General features: G+C 38.9%; 2 protein-coding genes across 2 annotated transcripts; one reads left to right on the top strand and one right to left on the bottom strand.

The window, feature by feature from the left end:
- Positions 1–111: 111 nt before the first annotated feature.
- LOC134673347 (cysteine protease ATG4D) lies at positions 112–1,756 on the bottom strand. The gene has a single exon (XM_063531315.1). It carries the CDS (start codon positions 1,569–1,571, stop codon positions 147–149), a length of 1,425 nt encoding a protein of 474 aa, XP_063387385.1. The 5' UTR covers positions 1,572–1,756; the 3' UTR covers positions 112–146.
- Positions 1,757–3,084: 1,328 nt separating this feature from the next.
- LOC134673505 (U3 small nucleolar RNA-associated protein 25 homolog) lies at positions 3,085–17,310 on the top strand. The gene is made up of 8 exons (XM_063531499.1): positions 3,085–3,675; positions 3,772–4,380; positions 8,517–8,759; positions 9,807–10,081; positions 13,091–13,246; positions 14,302–14,497; positions 15,354–15,530; positions 16,754–17,310. The coding sequence occupies exons 1-8, from the start codon at positions 3,205–3,207 to the stop codon at positions 16,916–16,918; spliced, it is 2,292 nt and encodes a 763-aa protein (XP_063387569.1). The 5' UTR covers positions 3,085–3,204; the 3' UTR covers positions 16,919–17,310.
- The last annotated feature ends 27 nt before the right edge of the window (positions 17,311–17,337 follow it).

Here is a 17,337-nt window from a genome sequence, read left to right as displayed (position 1 = left end):
TACATATCAGAATAAACATAATAACATCAATAAATTAACTTAAAAAACCTAACAGATAATGCAAATACCCGATAAAATGATCTACTTTAAAATAACTGATATACACAATAATTGCAATCATATTTGGTATAACTAATACAAATATACTAAACTAAAACAAATTCCTCTGACTCGATGTCTGTATCACTGTCATTGATGCTTGGTGTCACCCAATTCTGCTCCGATTCATAAATTGAGTATCTTATGTTTGGGGGATTCATGACTGAACTACGGGAGCCTGGGTGTATTGAAAATATTGGGTATTCATTGTTTGATGACACACCCTGAGGGATGAGAAAAGACTTGATTATGTTTATATACGTCTCAAAGTCATGCTCAGTAGCAAGGTAAAATCCAATACAGCATGAGGGATCCATTTTACTAATAGGCATCTTTCTCGGAGAATGGCAGTGGAAGGACTGCAGGGCAAAGTTGGGTTGCCATACATCAACCATCTCTTGACAGTAATGTGGATCTAAATGTATTAATCTATCATCTTGATAGCCAACAAAGTAGAGTGAATGCTTAGGCCGCCCACCAATAATCCCAATGCAAAAGTCTAGGGTTAAGAGAGAAGTGAGGCAGGGTCCATATATGGGATTTAACTTATCAGTGCCTAACTTGACAGGCACCAGTAGTATCAGGGACTTCCAGCTTCCGCTGGGCAGCTTACATAAATCTTGTATATCTTTGATATACACAGTAGAGTCTTGAGCAACATAAACTTCCAAGGAATCAAATTCATAATTTTCTTTAGAAGCAGCATTTAGCACTGCCTGCAAGCAGTGGGCGACAGAAGCTGGTCCGTACCAATCTCCGGGCTTCTTGCCCAAGTTTTCTCCTAACTTTACCATCTGGTGGATGGAGAGGGGACTATTCACTGACGACTTATCGCCAAACCACTTTATTATCATTCGATGAAGGCAGTCTTCTTGGAATTCTCTTGCATTTTGAATAGGCTTTTCAGGAGTCCAGCGCCAAGTTCTTCCAAGGAAATGGCATACCAGTGCTTGTGCTAGTAACATTTGTCCACTCCTCAACATGCAGCCCCACCCACAGTCTGTGGTGAACGAAGAGCCTGACATTGTAGGAAACTCTCTTCGGTAGGTCATCCATATTTTACTAACAAAATCAGACTTGAATCCTTCAATTCCTTCCCCATATATTTGTTCCATAGGTTGAAGTGCTGTGGCTTCCATACCGATCTCTGTAGAGGACTCCAAGGAACCAGTTGGGCTTAACTTTCGATGATAGCACCGCCCCAAAAGCCATACTGGTGATTCTTTTGAAAAACTAGTCTTCAATTTGACAGTCCAACCGAACTTTACGTTGTTCCACATAGACAGCAATCTGGATTCGACTTTCCCTTTAAGATCTTGCAAGTCGTCAGTTTCACGTCCATTCTGATGAGTGGGTACAGGTGGTGCAGGTGCAGCTCTACTAGCGACTCTCATTGGAGTGCTGTTGGGAACACCACTATCCGAAGTTAAGTGTAATTGGGAGCTCTGGGCGATGTTATTAGAACGGTTCATTATGTACCATACAAATGAGTTCAAATTTCAATAACATGCCGAAGGCAATGCATTCCTTTAAGCCAAATTCTTGATCCACAACCAGGAAGCATTTCGTTGCTTTGTGACTAATCTTTCAAAACGGTTATTCCTATTTTACGTGCAAGCAAAACGAAGTCTTTTCTTTTAGTTACAAATGTCATTTTGACAATAAGTCAATAAGATGTGACAGTAGTAAAGTCATAGACTTATAATTATATAAAGACGGTGTCTCAGCGAGCTGTCACTGTTGCCACTTTTGTTTAGTGTACGATTAACAATGAGGCCCACGTTGCTGTTGCCATGTCGATAAAGTCATATCGATAAACTATCGACATTTCTTGCAATTTTAATTTTACTTCAAAGGGTTAACGATACCTAAAATGACCAAAAACGCTTTTATTCGTTATTGTGGTTATCAGATCACAATTTTATAGTTACCCCCCAGCAGGGAACCAAGGGAAAGTTCAGATATTTAATTAAAATACATAAATACCTCCTAAAATAGGTTTTCCGCAATAATTGAATTATATTATTATATTATAATATATTCATTATCCATTAGCATTTCAATTATGTTTATGTTTAACGAAGATATTGAAGCTTCACTTAATCGCTATTTCGTTCCGCTGTGTAGCGTTTATCGATATATAACATGATTAAAATCGACTTTTCACATCCCTAAAAGAGCACACATATACGCTTTTACGCACACATACACAGCCTGGGCGCATCAAGAAAGGCAACACTTGATTTCAAGTCCACCTTGTCAACAGTATGGTTGTCCTTTTTTGACAAACGGCATTTTAAAAGAGCGAGGAGAGAGAAATGATACTAATTGCTGCGTCGTGAAAGAGAACAGAAAAGGTTGGGCCCTTGAGTAAAGTAACGCGAAAGTGCGTTTGAGTTAAGCCTCCTCCACACTCGTGCGCGAATCGCGGCGCGAAGCCGCGAACGTGAGTGTGGCGTCGATTTTCGCAGACAGCGAAATCGACTCCACACTCACGTTCGCGGCTTCGCCCGCGATTCACGCGCATAGTCTGGAGGGGGCTTTACATATAAACCGACTCATTGTAGTCACTTAAATTTCGTCGAATGTGCAAGCTCGATTCATCGATAGAAGGCAAAAATAAATTGAGATTATCATGTTGTCAACCCTGTTTAAACTCAAATCATGAACTAGTATATAACTGGATCAGGCATGAGGGGTGGAGGGAAATAACCGAACGGGATAGTCTTATGTATCTTTCAGTAGGAGTAGCAGCGAAAGCGCTATTATTGCTTGTCCTTGTCACAATGTCACAGTCTCACTTTTTTTATACCCAACCGTAAATTTAGTGAGGATTATGGTGGGCAAGAAATAAATTCGACCAATCATAGTGTCGCATCGCAATGCATATGTTTTGTCTCTCACGAAGGCACGCGTATAGCACATCTATAGGATCCTACCATTTATTATGTCACAAATGCAAATGAAACGTCAAAATGTCAATGTGTCAAACGCACGTTTTAGGTTTTCGTTTCCCCAATATTTGTCATCTCTACAAAAACTTGAAAAACATTGCTCTTTCCTTGAATTTAAAATATTTGATCTTCTCCAATTGTTGAATTCAAAATGGGCCGAGGAAAAGGAGGTAAGTTTCATAAAAACAATAAAAAGCAACTCGCAAAACACTTCAAAAAGAAGAAAGAGAAAAAAGTTGAGGTTGTTAACAAAAAGGCTCTATTTAACCGGTACAAAAACAAGCAAAAGGTTGAAGAAGAGAACTTGAAGAAGGAGCAACTGGAACGGAAGCTAAAACAGCAGCAGGCGGCATACTCAGAGAGTGAGGAAGAAGAAGATCCTTATGGAATGCTAGTTTCCTGTTTCAGTCAGCCAAAAAAACAAAAAGTTGTAATTGATAGCGATGAAAGTGATAGTGAACAGGAACCCGAACATGAAAGTGGCGATGAAGACATGGCCAGTGAACAGGGAGATATGGCAAGTGAGAATGGAGATGATAAAGGTGGAGGAGGTGATGACAGTGAACAGGATTCAGAAGATATGCAGGATGAAGATGAGGAGGACAGTAATTTGGAGATAAAAGTAAGACAATATATAATAAAAGTAATTAGGACACTAAACAATATCAAATCAAGTTTAAATTGAAAAATAATCTAAAAAAATATTTTAATATTGCAGGTAAAGTCTTCAAACAAAGCTGAAAATGAGGAACAGGACTCTTCCAATGATCCATTTATCAAGCACCTACAATATGAACTCGGGGAAGATCTCCTAGTCACTCTCTCAAATCCATCTCCAGAGAATTTGGACCAAGTTGAGAAAACATGGCCAATGCTTGGTAACATATCTGTAACCATACCCAAACCTGTCAAGTTGAAAGCCAAAGTGAAACCTAAAATTTCCTTACTTGAAGAAAAACCTTCGGCTCCAACAGGCACCGTCCCACAAATGGCAAGCACAGATTTTAAACATATGTTCATAAAATCGCAAATACATGGTAACATTGTGTCTGCGAATAAAACTAATTTAATCAAGAATGATTTGGAGCTCACTGAAGTGTTCACTCCTCTGCAGAGGGAACTCTTTGGCATAATGAATAACTATCAAGATCTTTACTACCCAGAGAGGACATTTACTAATGCTGAAGAAATTCGCTTTACATACTGTTTGCATGTGGTCAACCATATGTTGAAGACTAGGACTAAGATTCTTCATCATAATTCCAAGCTTGGTAAAAAGACTGACCCTTCTGAGGAATATAGAGACCAAGGCTTAGTCAGACCAAAGGTAACCAAAATGTATAAATTTCTAATTAAACTTTTTATAGTTTTTATTTTAGCATTAGAAATAAGGTAAACAATCTTGATGTGTTGTTTAATTGAAAAACGCATTTTTAAAATAAGCTACGGCAAAGATGTAACAATTATGAATCTAATACGATCATTTATATTCTTCTGCTTTCATAAGTAATAGTTTTTGATTTTTAAAAAGCGTTTTTAAAATAAAAGACATGTCAAGATCGCTTACCTACTTGCAAGTTTTTTCTAATGCTAAAAAAAACGAACTTTAGTAATACACTGTTTTATGATGCCTATTCACTTTCATATTATTACCCAAATATTCAAATTGTATCTTTCATGTTTCCTTATACTATAATCAAGTATGGTTTTGAATCAGTGATGGTCAATGAAATTTGTAGTGAGTGCCGTGTTGACATAATTTTTCTTATGCAACTATCCATTTCTATGCTTATTGAAATTCATTTGAAAATAGTGCTTATTGCAATGTGAAATGAATGAATGAATGAATGAATGAATGAATGAAATGAATGAAATAGCCTTTATTTCAGATAAGTATTTTGTAGTACATTTCATTTTGTTGTTAACTTATATATATATCTAAACTAAATTTATATCTGTATGCCTTTTGTAGGCAAAGGCCTCCCCTAACTCTTTCCATTTATCCCTATCCTTTGCTATTGTAGTCCAGCAACCTCCTGCTGCGCTCTTAATCTCATCATCCCATCTTCTTGTTGGCCGGCCACGCTTCCTTTTTTTTTTTTGTCTCCAGTAAACCAGTACATTATTGCTTTAGACCACTTTTCTCTCCCTCTAATTGTGTGACCTGCCCATTTCCATTTTAACTTCTTAATTGTTGTAGTAATATCTTTTGTTTTAATAATAATATAATATAAGCCTTTTATTCAGACAAATTACAGTTTAAGAGTTTACATATTATTGTACATAACTTATCAAAATATATAATTTAACTTATTACTATTTCAGACAACATCGGTTTGGTCTGTATGCCGTTTGGCAAAGGCCTCTTCCATCCCTTTCCATTTTTCCCTGTCTCTCGCTAGTCTAGTCCACTGTCTCCCTGCGAATTTTACAATTTCGTCTTCCCATCTCATTTTTGGTGGTGCTTGTTTTCTTTTTCTATCTTTCAGGAACCACCATATAATTCTCTTGCTCCATTTCTCTTTGCCTCTGATCATATGTCCTGTCCACCTCCATTTGAGTGATTTAACTTTAATGGTTACATCCTCTACACGTGTTTTAGATCTAATCAACTTATTTCTAATTCTATCTCTCAATTTAACTCCAATCATACTTCTTTCCATGGACCTTTGACATACTTGTAGTTTGTTTAGGTTGCTCTTAGTTAAAGTCCAAGTTTGGCTGCCATAGGTTAAGACTGGTAAAATGCATGTATTAAATAGCTTCCTCTTCGTGGCTATATTAATTTCCTTATTCTTCATTACTTCTCTCAGTGACCAGTACCGTTTCCATGCGTTTGTTGTTCTTCTAGCAATCTCTTTCTCCATCTGGTTATCCATGGATATTGTTTGTCCCAAATATATGTATTCATCGACATACTCAATGGTTTCTTCATTTACCACTATAGGTGTCTTTTTGGAGTTGGTCATTGTTTTTGTTTTTTCTGCATTCATTCGAAGCCCCATGGCCTCGCTCTCGCAAGCTAGTTCCTTTAGCATATTTTGCAGGTCTTCAGCTGTTTTTGCTATCAGCACTAGATCATCTGCAAATCGTAAATGTGTAAGGGTAGTACCATTAATTTTAAGTCCGTATTTGGGATTCCCATCCCATTTAAGATTACGAAACGATTTTGTTTTAGTACATTTCTTTATATCTATATTTCTTACTTTATCCGATAGTCGCTTTCCCATCATACTTCTCTCCATAGCGTTTTGACAAATTTCTAGCTTTTTGTAGTGGGATTTGTTTAGTGCCCATGTTTGGCAACCATAAGTTAGAACAGGAAGTATACAGGTATCGAACAATTTCCTTTTTATGGTCATACTCATTTCCTTATTTTTCATAACTTCTTTTAGGTTCCAATATTGTTTCCACCCGTTTCCAATACGTCTGTCTAGTTCTTTCGTAGTCAAGTCGTGTGGGGATATAATTTGACCTAGGTATAAGTATTCGTTTACATATTCGATCTTGTTGTTGTTGACGTAAATGGGTTCCTGTTCTCCATTGGTCATGGCTTTGGTTTTCAGAGTGTTCATACACAACCCTACTTTTTGGCTTTCTGTATCTAGGTCGCATATCATTTCGTTCAGTCTGTCTTTGGATGGTGAGATTATTATCAGATCGTCCGCAAATCTTAAATGCGAGAGGTTTTCGCCATTGATTGATAATCCGCATTCATCCCAATTTAATTTACGAAATACCTCTTCTAAGACAGCCGTGAAGAGTTTTGGTGACACTGGGTCGCCTTGACGGACTCCTCTTCCTATTTTAATTTCTTCACCCTCTCTGTCCAACTTAATTTTGGCCTTGCTGTTTTCATAAACGTTTTTTAGGATTCTGGTGTGTTTGATTTCAACTCCTTGGTTTATTAGGGCTTGCCAGATTTTGTCATGTTCAAGTGAGTCGAAGGCTTTGCTATAATCCACAAAACAGCAGTAAAGGGTGATATTGAATTCCTTTGCTTTTTCAAAGAGTTGTTTAACTACATATATATGGTCCAGGGTTGAATATCCGCTCCTAAATCCTGCTTGTTCCCTCGGTTGACTTTCGTCGAGGATCTTGGTCATTCTATTGAGGATAATTTTGGCGAAGATTTTGTATATATTTGACATCAGGCTAATGGGGCGGTAGTTGTTAATGTTGTTTTTGTCACCTTTTTTATGTAATAGTATGATTGTCGAAGTAGTCCATTGATTGGGGATTGTCTCATTTTGTAGCACATCATTGAATATGTTGGTGAGAGGTGGTACAAGGATATCTATGTTAGCAGTCAGAAATTCGTTGCTAATACCATCCGCTCCGGGGGCCTTATCTCTTCTTTGTGTTTTTATTGCTTTTTCCACTCCTGCAGGTAATATGTCTGGCACCACGCTTCCACCTGTTATGTCTGTCGGGTGGTTGTTATCTTTCTTTGTGTATAAATCTCTGAAAAAAGTTGTCGCTATAGAGATAATTTCTGGACGACTGGTTTTGCATTTTCCTGTTTTATCCGAGATATTGGGTATCCAGTCTATTTTTTCCAATAACTGTTTTTTCACTTTTTTAGTCCCGCCTGTTCTTTGAATGCAATTTTCCATAAGTGCCAGCCTGTGTCTTTGTCGGTCTTTTCTCATGTTTAGCTTTATTTTGTTACTGATTTTAGAAATATGTTGTCTGTCTTGTTTCGTCTTCCCAGGTAGAGATATTAGTTCAGTTCTAGTTTTTAGTAATTCCTTGGTTTCGTTCGTAAGCCATTTCGCTGAGTTATTTTTTATTTTAGGTTTACTGCTTTCCTTTGTGTGCAGGAGTTCCTCAAATTTGTCATATTTATTTTGGGTATCTAGGTGTCCTGCGAGACTTGTAAAATTTTCAAGGTTTTTTTTTAAGTTTTGGCTATTTTCTATAAGTGTGGTAGTTGGTTTCGATATGAAGGGTCTGTCCTTCTTGGAAGTTGTAAAATGAAGTTTAGCCCTTACCATCCTGTGGTTACTGTTAAAGTTTAAATTATTTATTACTCGGCAGTCATGAAACATTTTAGGTTTGCTAGTGAGAATATAGTCTATCTCGTTCTTGTGGAGACCATCTGGAGATATCCAAGTCCATCTGTTGTTATTTCTTTGTTTGTATACGCTGTTGAGTATTTTCATGTTGTTTTCATATGCTAGTTGGATAAGTTTTCCACCATTTCGTGTGCGCTTGCCTGAACAGTATGGGCCCATTACTAGCTCTTCTCCTATGCCTCTGCTCCCAATTCTTGCGTTGTAATCACCCATCACTATTAAGTTCTTGTGTCCATGAGTTTTAATTGCATCTGTTAGCGAAGAGTAGAAGGATTCTATTTCTATTTTGCTGGATAGTTCGGTTGGTGAATAGACTTGTATGATGGACCATGTATTGCAATGTACCATCTGCATATTTAGTTAAACTGCTTATTCTATTTTCAAGGTACTGATACTGGTTCCATTCAAAAGCGCAGCATACAAAGTAGTGAAGACCCTAATGGACATCCTAGTGCCCAAAGAAGCAGGCCAGGTGGTCAACAAGAACCGCTTTGAGGAGGAGTTTACCGGCAACGAGCTTGCCATGCCGCAGAAAAACCCTAAACCAGAGGATTATGAGCTCATGTTCAGCGGGAATACTGATGACACTTTTAGATTAGCTATGACTTTAACTAAGAAAACATTGAAGGTAAGTTGTAAGTAAGTAAGTAAGTAAGTAAGTAAATACTCTTTATTGCACCACAAAGAAAAATAAAATAACAGATTTACAGTGTAAATAATGGTAGCAACAGGCGGTCTTATCGCTGTAAGCGATCTCTTCCAGACAACCTTGGAACCTTGCAACCTTGCAACCTTGGTTGTATTAGCCAAATATATACTTTGAGCCAATATTTAGTTTATACGTAATGAATTAATGATATAAGGTGATCATCAGATGGCACCTAATCCAAAATATCTTTAAAAATAGTTAGCTAGCATTATTTTGCGACCATTTTTTGAAGCTTATTATTGTTAGAGGCTAGATAGGGCATTTATAAATATAACTATAATGAGTCTTAATGTTATGATATTACAGTTGCGATTTACTATTAGAGTCTGTGTGGAAAGAGAAGAGTCGTGAAATGTATGGGGCCCAACATTCCATGACTCTTCTCGGTATCGTCTTGGGTCGTCTCATTCGTTTTTCGTCAAGTTCTTAAATTAGTCCTATTCTGCTTTCGTCACTCATGCTACATTCGGCACAATCGTCAGTGGCTTTCAATGTAGAACGAGTGACGAAAGCAGAATACGACTAATTTAAGAACTTGACGAAAAACGAATGGGACGACCCAAGATGATACCCTCTTCTCTTTCCATACAGAACAGACTACTATTGTTGTTCATCAGAATATACAGTTTAAAGTAATACAACAAGAAAGTCCTCATAATTTACGTGAATCGCGTATTATTCAAACGCCCTCTGAACAACATTAAATAAAATAATAAATTTATCCTCAAACACACCTTACTTGTCAGTAGAAAAAGGCGCAAAATTCAAATTTTCTATGGAAAGTGAACTCTTCGCGCATTCATTTCTTTTAATTTGCCGCCTTTTTCTACTGACAAGGTTGGTGTGCCAGAGAATGAATTAAATATGGAAACTCATACAAGTAACATATTTTTTTCATTTTTGTCTTATGTGATGATAAATAATCGTGCGGCGTTTAACGTTTTATTTATAAATGTCTTATTACAGTTGTACACAGACTTCTATTCATCAGACATCATAGTGGCTTCGCCCCTCGGTCTGCGCATGATTGTCGGCGCGGAGGGCGAAGAGGACCGCGACTATGACTTCCTGGCCTCCATAGAAGTCCTGATCATGGACCAGACAGATGTGTTCCTAATGCAGAACTGGGACCATCTGCTGCACTGCCTGGACCACTTCCATTTACAGCCGCAGAAGACGCGCGATACCGATTTCTCTAGGGTCCGATCGTGGGCTATCAATGGCTGGTCGAAATATTACAGGTTAGTTTTCACAAAAGCAACCAAACTCACACTTCCTAGTTTCAATAGAACTCCTTATCCTGGACCACACAGATGTGTTCCTAATGCAGAACTGGGACCATTTACTGCACTGCCTGGACCACTTCCATTTACAGCCGCAGGTGACGCGTGATACTGATTTCTCTAGGATCCGATCATGCGCCATTAATGGCTGGTTTAATTTAAATATTACAGGTTAGTCTTAATGTAATATAAGCGACTAAAATTTCTAGCCTCAATAGCAGACTTGATCCTGGACCAATCAGACGTGTTTCTAATGCAAAACTGGGACCATATACTGCACTGCCTGGACCACTTCCATTTACAGCCGCAGAAGACGCGCGATACCGATTTCTCTAGGGTCCGATCGTGGGCTATCAATGGCTGGTCTAAATATTACAGGTTAGTTTTCACAAAAGCAACCAAACTCACACTTCCTAGTTTCAATAGAACTCCTTATCCTGGACCACACAGATGTGTTCCTAATGCAGAACTGGGACCATTTACTGCACTGCCTGGACCACTTCCATTTACAGCCGCAGGTGACGCGTGATACTGATTTCTCTAGGATCCGATCATGCGCCATTAATGGCTGGTTTAATTTAAATATTACAGGTTAGTCTTGATGTAATATAAGCGACTAAAATTTCTAGCTTCAATAGCAGACTTGATCCTGGACCAATCAGACGTGTTTCTAATGCAAAACTGGGACCATATACTGAACTGCCTGGACCACTTCCATTTACAGCCGCAGAAGACGCGCGATACTGATTTTTCTAGGGTCCGATCGTGGGCTATCAATGGCTGGTCTAAATATTACAGGTTAGTTTTCACATAAGCAACCAAACTCACACTTCCTAGTTTCAATAGAACTCTTTATCCTGGACCAGACAGATGTGCTCCTAATGCAGAACTGGGACCATCTGCTGCACTGCCTAGACCACTTCCATTTACAGCCGCAGAAGACGCGCGATACTGATTTCTCTAGGGTCCGTTCGTGGGCTATCAATGGCTGGTCTAAATATTACAGGTTAGTTTCCACATAAGCAACCAAACTCACACTTCCTAGTTTCAATAGAACTCTTTATCCTGGACCAGACAGATGTGCTCCTAATGCAGAACTGGGACCATCTGCTGCACTGCCTGGACCACTTCCATTTACAGCCGCAGAAGACGCGCGATACTGATTTCTCTAGGGTCCGTTCGTGGGCTATCAATGGCTGGTCTAAATATTACAGGTTAGTTTCCACATAAGCAACCAAACTCACACTTCCTAGTTTCAATAGAACTCTTTATCCTGGATATTTATAAGCGACTAAAACCACACTTTCTAGCCTCAATAGCAGACTTGATCCTGGATACTGATTTCTCTAGGGTCTGGCCAATCGTGGGCCATTAATGGTTGGTCTAAATACTACAGGTTAGTTTTGACACAACCACAAAACCCACTCTTTCTAGTCTCAATAATAGAACTCCTTGTACAACCAGACATGTATTCATAACCCTTTTCCAAGGCGCACTAATCTACAAGATTTACCCAAAAAAATCCATATATATTCAATTAATTTACCTTGATGATGAATTTTGATGATTAATTTGAAGACAAGTCACATTTCCCGAAACTCCAATCTAATTTGAACCTTAAATCGTAAGGCTAAAGTTGAAATTCCATTGGCGCGTAGGTATGTGGTTGATAAATCGTACCATGCCTGGAAAAGGGTTAATGCAGAAGTCGGATCATCTACTGCACTGCCTGGACCCTGGACCACGTCCATTTACAACCTCAAAAGACGAGTGACACTGATTTCTCCAGGGTCAGATCGTGGGTCCTTAGGTCCTAAGGACGAATCCTGCCAAAGGAAATCTTTGGTTCACGAAACGCCGTATTTCATCGTCTGCAACGGCCACTAAAGTGTTTAGTCCTAGTAAACCACAGACAACTGTTACAAAACATTATTTACTACCGATTCTAGTTTTAAGTTGCTCGTACAGACGTGACCAAAATTTGTCGTGATTATCGCTGGGCTAACCTTATTTTTATTATCGTCCTATGACCGAAGACCGACCTATTCATTTTCAATGCGCTCTGATAAAAGATATATTATTATAGGAATACACAGCGTATCTAAATGGTAAGCGCGATCTATTTATACTGCACTGAATAGCGGTCGGTATTAAGTGCTTGCCTGATTTATGCATTACATACTGTACCGAAAATATCTTGTTTATAAGATTTATGTTTATTTGATACGCGTCAGGCGCGAGTTCACGTAGACATATATTTTTACAGACAGTTTTAGAGCGACATGTACGGACGACTGTACTAGGTTAAACGAAAAGCCCTGAAAAGAACACATACTTACTTGCGTAGGGTCGGTTGCACGAAACTGTTCGTATCGTTAAAGAGTTCGCTAAATTTTTATGTATGGAAAGTTTCATAGTAAAGCGCCGGGGCGCGCCGGCTGACGTTGATCAGTCTGTCAAATGTGGTTGGTGCAACTGGCCCTTAGATGTGTAAAATAGTACCTAATTATTTAGGTATACATCCTCTTTATGACTTTAATATTTTTACGAATTCCCGACGCCAATTACCGTTGAAAATCAGCCAGAATAACTTATTTGAGTTTATTTCTATTTATCCAATATACGAAATATTTGACAAGCATGTCCGTTAACGTTCGTTGTGTACCTACTATAGTTCGTTTATTTAGCATTAGAAATAAGGTAAACAATCTTGATGTGTCTTTTAATTGAAAAACACATTTAAAAATAAGTTAAGGCAAATATGTAACAATTATGAATCTATTTAATACGATCATTTATATTCTTCTGCTTTCATAAGTAATAGTTATTGACTTTTAAAAAGCGTTTTTCAATTAAAAGACACCTCAAGATCGCTTATCTTCTTTGAAGTTCTTTCTAATGCTAAAAAAACGGACTATACGTAGGTGGGTATATGTCTGTGGTGTTTGATTTAGGTTATTTTTCCAGGCAAACGTTGGTCTTCAGCTCGGTGGCGCTGCCGGAGATAAAGTCCATCCTCAACCATAAATGCCAGAACTACGCGGGCAAGGCGGTGGTCGCGAACCCGTGCGAGGTCGGCGCCATACAGCAAGTTTTATTGCAAGTGCCGCAGATATTTCATAGGTATTTATGGAGACTATTTATAGAAATGTATTTATTTTAGACACGGAAGCTGAAACACGTTTAACTTGCCGTTTTATTGCTCGGGAAGTAATATGAACATCTTAAAGAATTAGGTTAGAAAAGAATTAGTCACAGAATTTTAGTGGGTACACTAGGCGGTATTTATTAGTCTAGGTAGGTGCTCATTAGTTCACCGACCATTCACCCGAGGTTCTTTTTTTAAATAGTCTGTTTGTCTCTCTCACATGGGCAGTTGGAGCTAAGGCTTATTTTCTCCTCTTCCACTTTTCTCTTGTCCTTGGGCCGAGAAATCCGCCCAATCCGTTGCGCAGTCTTACACCTTCCGGCTTCCCCTTCTCGGTTTGCCTCGGCTACGATGACCATTTTGGCCTATCTGTCTACGTGCATCCGGCAGACATGTTCAGCCCAGTCCCATTTCAGTCTATCTAGTTGGGAAGACCCAACCATCCAACTTATATCCTATCGTCTACCTAAATTTAATCTAAAACCATTTTATTCATAATGTTTCGTTGTTTAACTGTTTGACCGTCAAAGACGTCAACTGACGCGCGCAGCTATAGCGCAATATCAACCTTCGTGCATTCCGATACGGTTTACGATGATGCGCCGCAGACGATAGGCGTAAGAGCCGCCATACACGGACTGCTCGAGCAGTAACCCGGTGATCAACATACACGGACAGCACGGACTGCTTTTGCAGTTTGACCGCATGATGAAATTTCACCGCGCAGCCAACCGCCCGAAGCAGTTGCAGCTGCTTGACCGGTTCGTGTATTGCGAATGACGATTTTGTATTGAAACTGCAGATCACCCAACGGCGACCGTTTGAAGCTGTTGGCACTGACTGCTCAAAGCAGTCCGTGTATGGCGGCCCTAAGGTATAATCACATACATAAACGCGCTACAAACCTCAATGAGCTAACCGCTTGTCTTTATCTGTCATTACGACTTTTGTATTTGTAAGAAAGGGATAAAACATAATTGAACTAAATCAGTTTTATGAATAAGGGGGATAATCGTTATTGCTTTTGTAGGTTTAACGCAAGCAGTCCGCTGGCAGCGGTAGACGCCAGGTTCGAGTACTTCGTGAAGGAAGTCCTGCCGAAGCAGCGAGACCCTCTCATGAGCCACACGCTGATCTATGTGCCCAGCTACTTCGACTACGTGCGGATACGTAACTACTTCAAGAAGGAAGACATCGGATTCGTGCAAATTTGCGAATACTCTAAGGTACAAAATAAGACATTTTATTTCCATCTAGAACGTTAACAGTTAACATTTGAATCTCTCACTACGCTCGGGATTCTATTTTGAAATCCTTTGCTTCGTTCAGGATTCAATGTACGCCCTCGCCGTAAATATGTAATTTTTCTCCCTTGTGACACAATCTACAATAATACCATTACTCTTTATTGCATACCTCAATAAAAGAAAACAATACAAAAGAAAACAGAAATACAAGCAGATGTTGACAACAGGCTGTCTTATTGCCTCTATTATTTTATTGTGCGAGTGCGTATACACTAGCTTATAGTTCGTTTTTTTAGCATTAGAAAGAACTTGCAAGAAGGTAAGCGATCTTGACAAGGGTTTAATTGAAAAACGCTTTTTAAAAATCAGTAACTATTACTTATGCAAGCAGAAGAATATAAATGATCGTATTAGATTCATAATTGTTACAGATTTGCCGTGACTTATTTTTTAAACTTATTTTTCAATTATAAGAGACATCAAGATTGTTTACCTTATTTCTAATGCTAAAAAAAAAACGAAGTATAGTAGCCCAAAATTTGCTCCAAGTTCTAAGGACCAGTTTACAGTTGTTGTGGTCACCTATTTTGTTCTAAGGACCGTCGATTAATTATCAAGAATGAAAACTCATCATTTTCTTAGGCTTTCTTTAGCAGGTATATTTCAACCTAATTTGCCCTTTCTTTTGTTTACGAGCATTTTAGTTTAATACACATACTTTGCTTCTAAATTTAGGAACCAATACTTACCTAAATTTACAATAATTTGCTGAGATATGAAGATTTGAGGGAGGATGGTTGAGAATAGTAGCTTTATTTAAAACTATTTGTTTTAGGACGGTAAAATAGCCCGAGCCCGTGACATGTTCTTCCACACAGAGGCGCACTTCCTGCTGTACTCCGAGAGGGTGCACTTCTTCAGACGGTTCAGGATAAAAGGCATCCGGCACATCATATTCTACCAGCCGCCGACCTATCCGCATTTCTACTCGGAGATGTGTAATCTTATGCAGGTACTTATTTTATTTCTAAGTTTGATTATTTACGTTCTTAGTTTGATTGCCCACTGCGTGGCTATCCCTATCCATACCAGGGCTATAACCGCGAAAATCGAAGTTCGCAATTTGCGGGCATTTTTCTCTGTTACTCTAATTACGCCTTCATTGGAGTAAAAGAGAAAGATCCCCGCAATTTGCGAATTTCGGTTTTTGCGGTAGCCGCTCAGGCGTGGCTCACTCCGCGCTTTCGTCGCGTCGCTACAAGTACATGAGGCGCACACCAATGTTCGTGTCTAGCAGTAGTTGCCGCGCTCCGCTACGCAACAGACGCCTGATCGCGCTTGCACCTCCTTGCGGTTATATCTGTCGTAATAGACGCGTTTTGTTAGAGAGTGAACCTTCTGTACCAAGTAGTAGTAGTAGTTAGTAGTAAACACTTTATTGCACAAAACAAGTACATAACACAGAGAGAATACAATAAACGTGTACAAAGGCGAACTTATCCCGTTAAGGGATCTCTTCCAGCTAACCTTTAAGTAACTGAGAGATACATATGAAATGGCACTATTATTTATTACAAGTAAGTACTATTATTTATTCGGTGTCCATACTAACATTATAAATGCGAAAGTAGCTCTATCTGTCTGTTACCTCTTCACGGTTAAACCGCTGATTTAGATGAAATTTGGTATCGTACAGAGATAGTGTAAGTTCGAGTCACGAAAATCATTCAACGCAGATGAAGTCGCGGGCAGATGCTAGTTATACATAAATTCATTTTCTATCATCCTACACTAATTCTATTCGTAGAATAGCATATCGTTATGGGTTTCCGGCTAATTGTATGCTATATCAACTGATTAGTTGGTTCAGTAGATAAGTACTTTTTTGTCAATCTAAGGGTGGTATTCCACCTGTCCAACGTGTATTGCGTCTCACAGTTTGCTTTAATGAGAGAGTGAGACGCACTGACATTGGACAAAGAAATTGGACATGTGGAAAACCACCCTTGGATACGGTGAGAAGTCTACTTTGATAAATGTCACATTTTGACCTTTTAATTCACATTTATTCGAGTGCAGATTGTATCAAGTGGTAGTTTTTAGGTGAAATTAAACCTGATCTTGTTCATGTCATTGCCACAACGGCGACTGATCGTACGAAGCTTGTCGTTGGGCTTCCCAATTCCATCCCATTTGTTTTTTTGCCACTTTTCACCATTTGTTATTTTGTCGTAGGAATCGAATCAAAACAAATACGGCGGCAGCGAGTTCAACATGTCCGTGACAACCCTAATGTGCAAGTACGACGCAGCGCGCGCCGCCGCCGTCGCCGGCGCCGCGCGCGTCGCGGCCATCCTGCGCTCTGACAAGCCAGTACACATGTACATCACCGGCGAGTGATTTTATGCTTTACTATTATGGATTTAAGGTTCATTTTTAAGGTTTAACCTTGGCGAACAGTGCTGAGAAGATCGCTGTTACGGATGGGTTGACTGAAGGCATGAGATATATTTTTATGTACAGGATTAGCCTAAGTGTTGCCTCAGCCAAGCCACTACTCATGTATTTGATACTCACGAATGACTATAATGCGCATTACAACTATTACAAGGTATGGTTATAAGATTTATTTTGAAACTATACATTTTTGATCCTGCATGTGTTGCGCGCTATGTACTATGCACATTTTTGAGGTACAATATTTTATTATTTACTATGGCGTGGACGACTTTCGGCTGGTGCATTAAATAAGGTAGGAGTTTTCTTTATTGTAAGAAAAATAATCAGTTTTTTTCCAGACGACTATTTTGTATAAAAAA

This window comes from Cydia fagiglandana, chromosome 18 (genome assembly GCF_963556715.1).
Source record: "Cydia fagiglandana chromosome 18, ilCydFagi1.1, whole genome shotgun sequence".
NCBI classification, from domain to species: Eukaryota; Metazoa; Arthropoda; class Insecta; order Lepidoptera; family Tortricidae; genus Cydia; species Cydia fagiglandana.
Note: the sequence above shows the minus strand (reverse complement) of the source record. Positions and strands in the feature narration are given on the sequence as shown.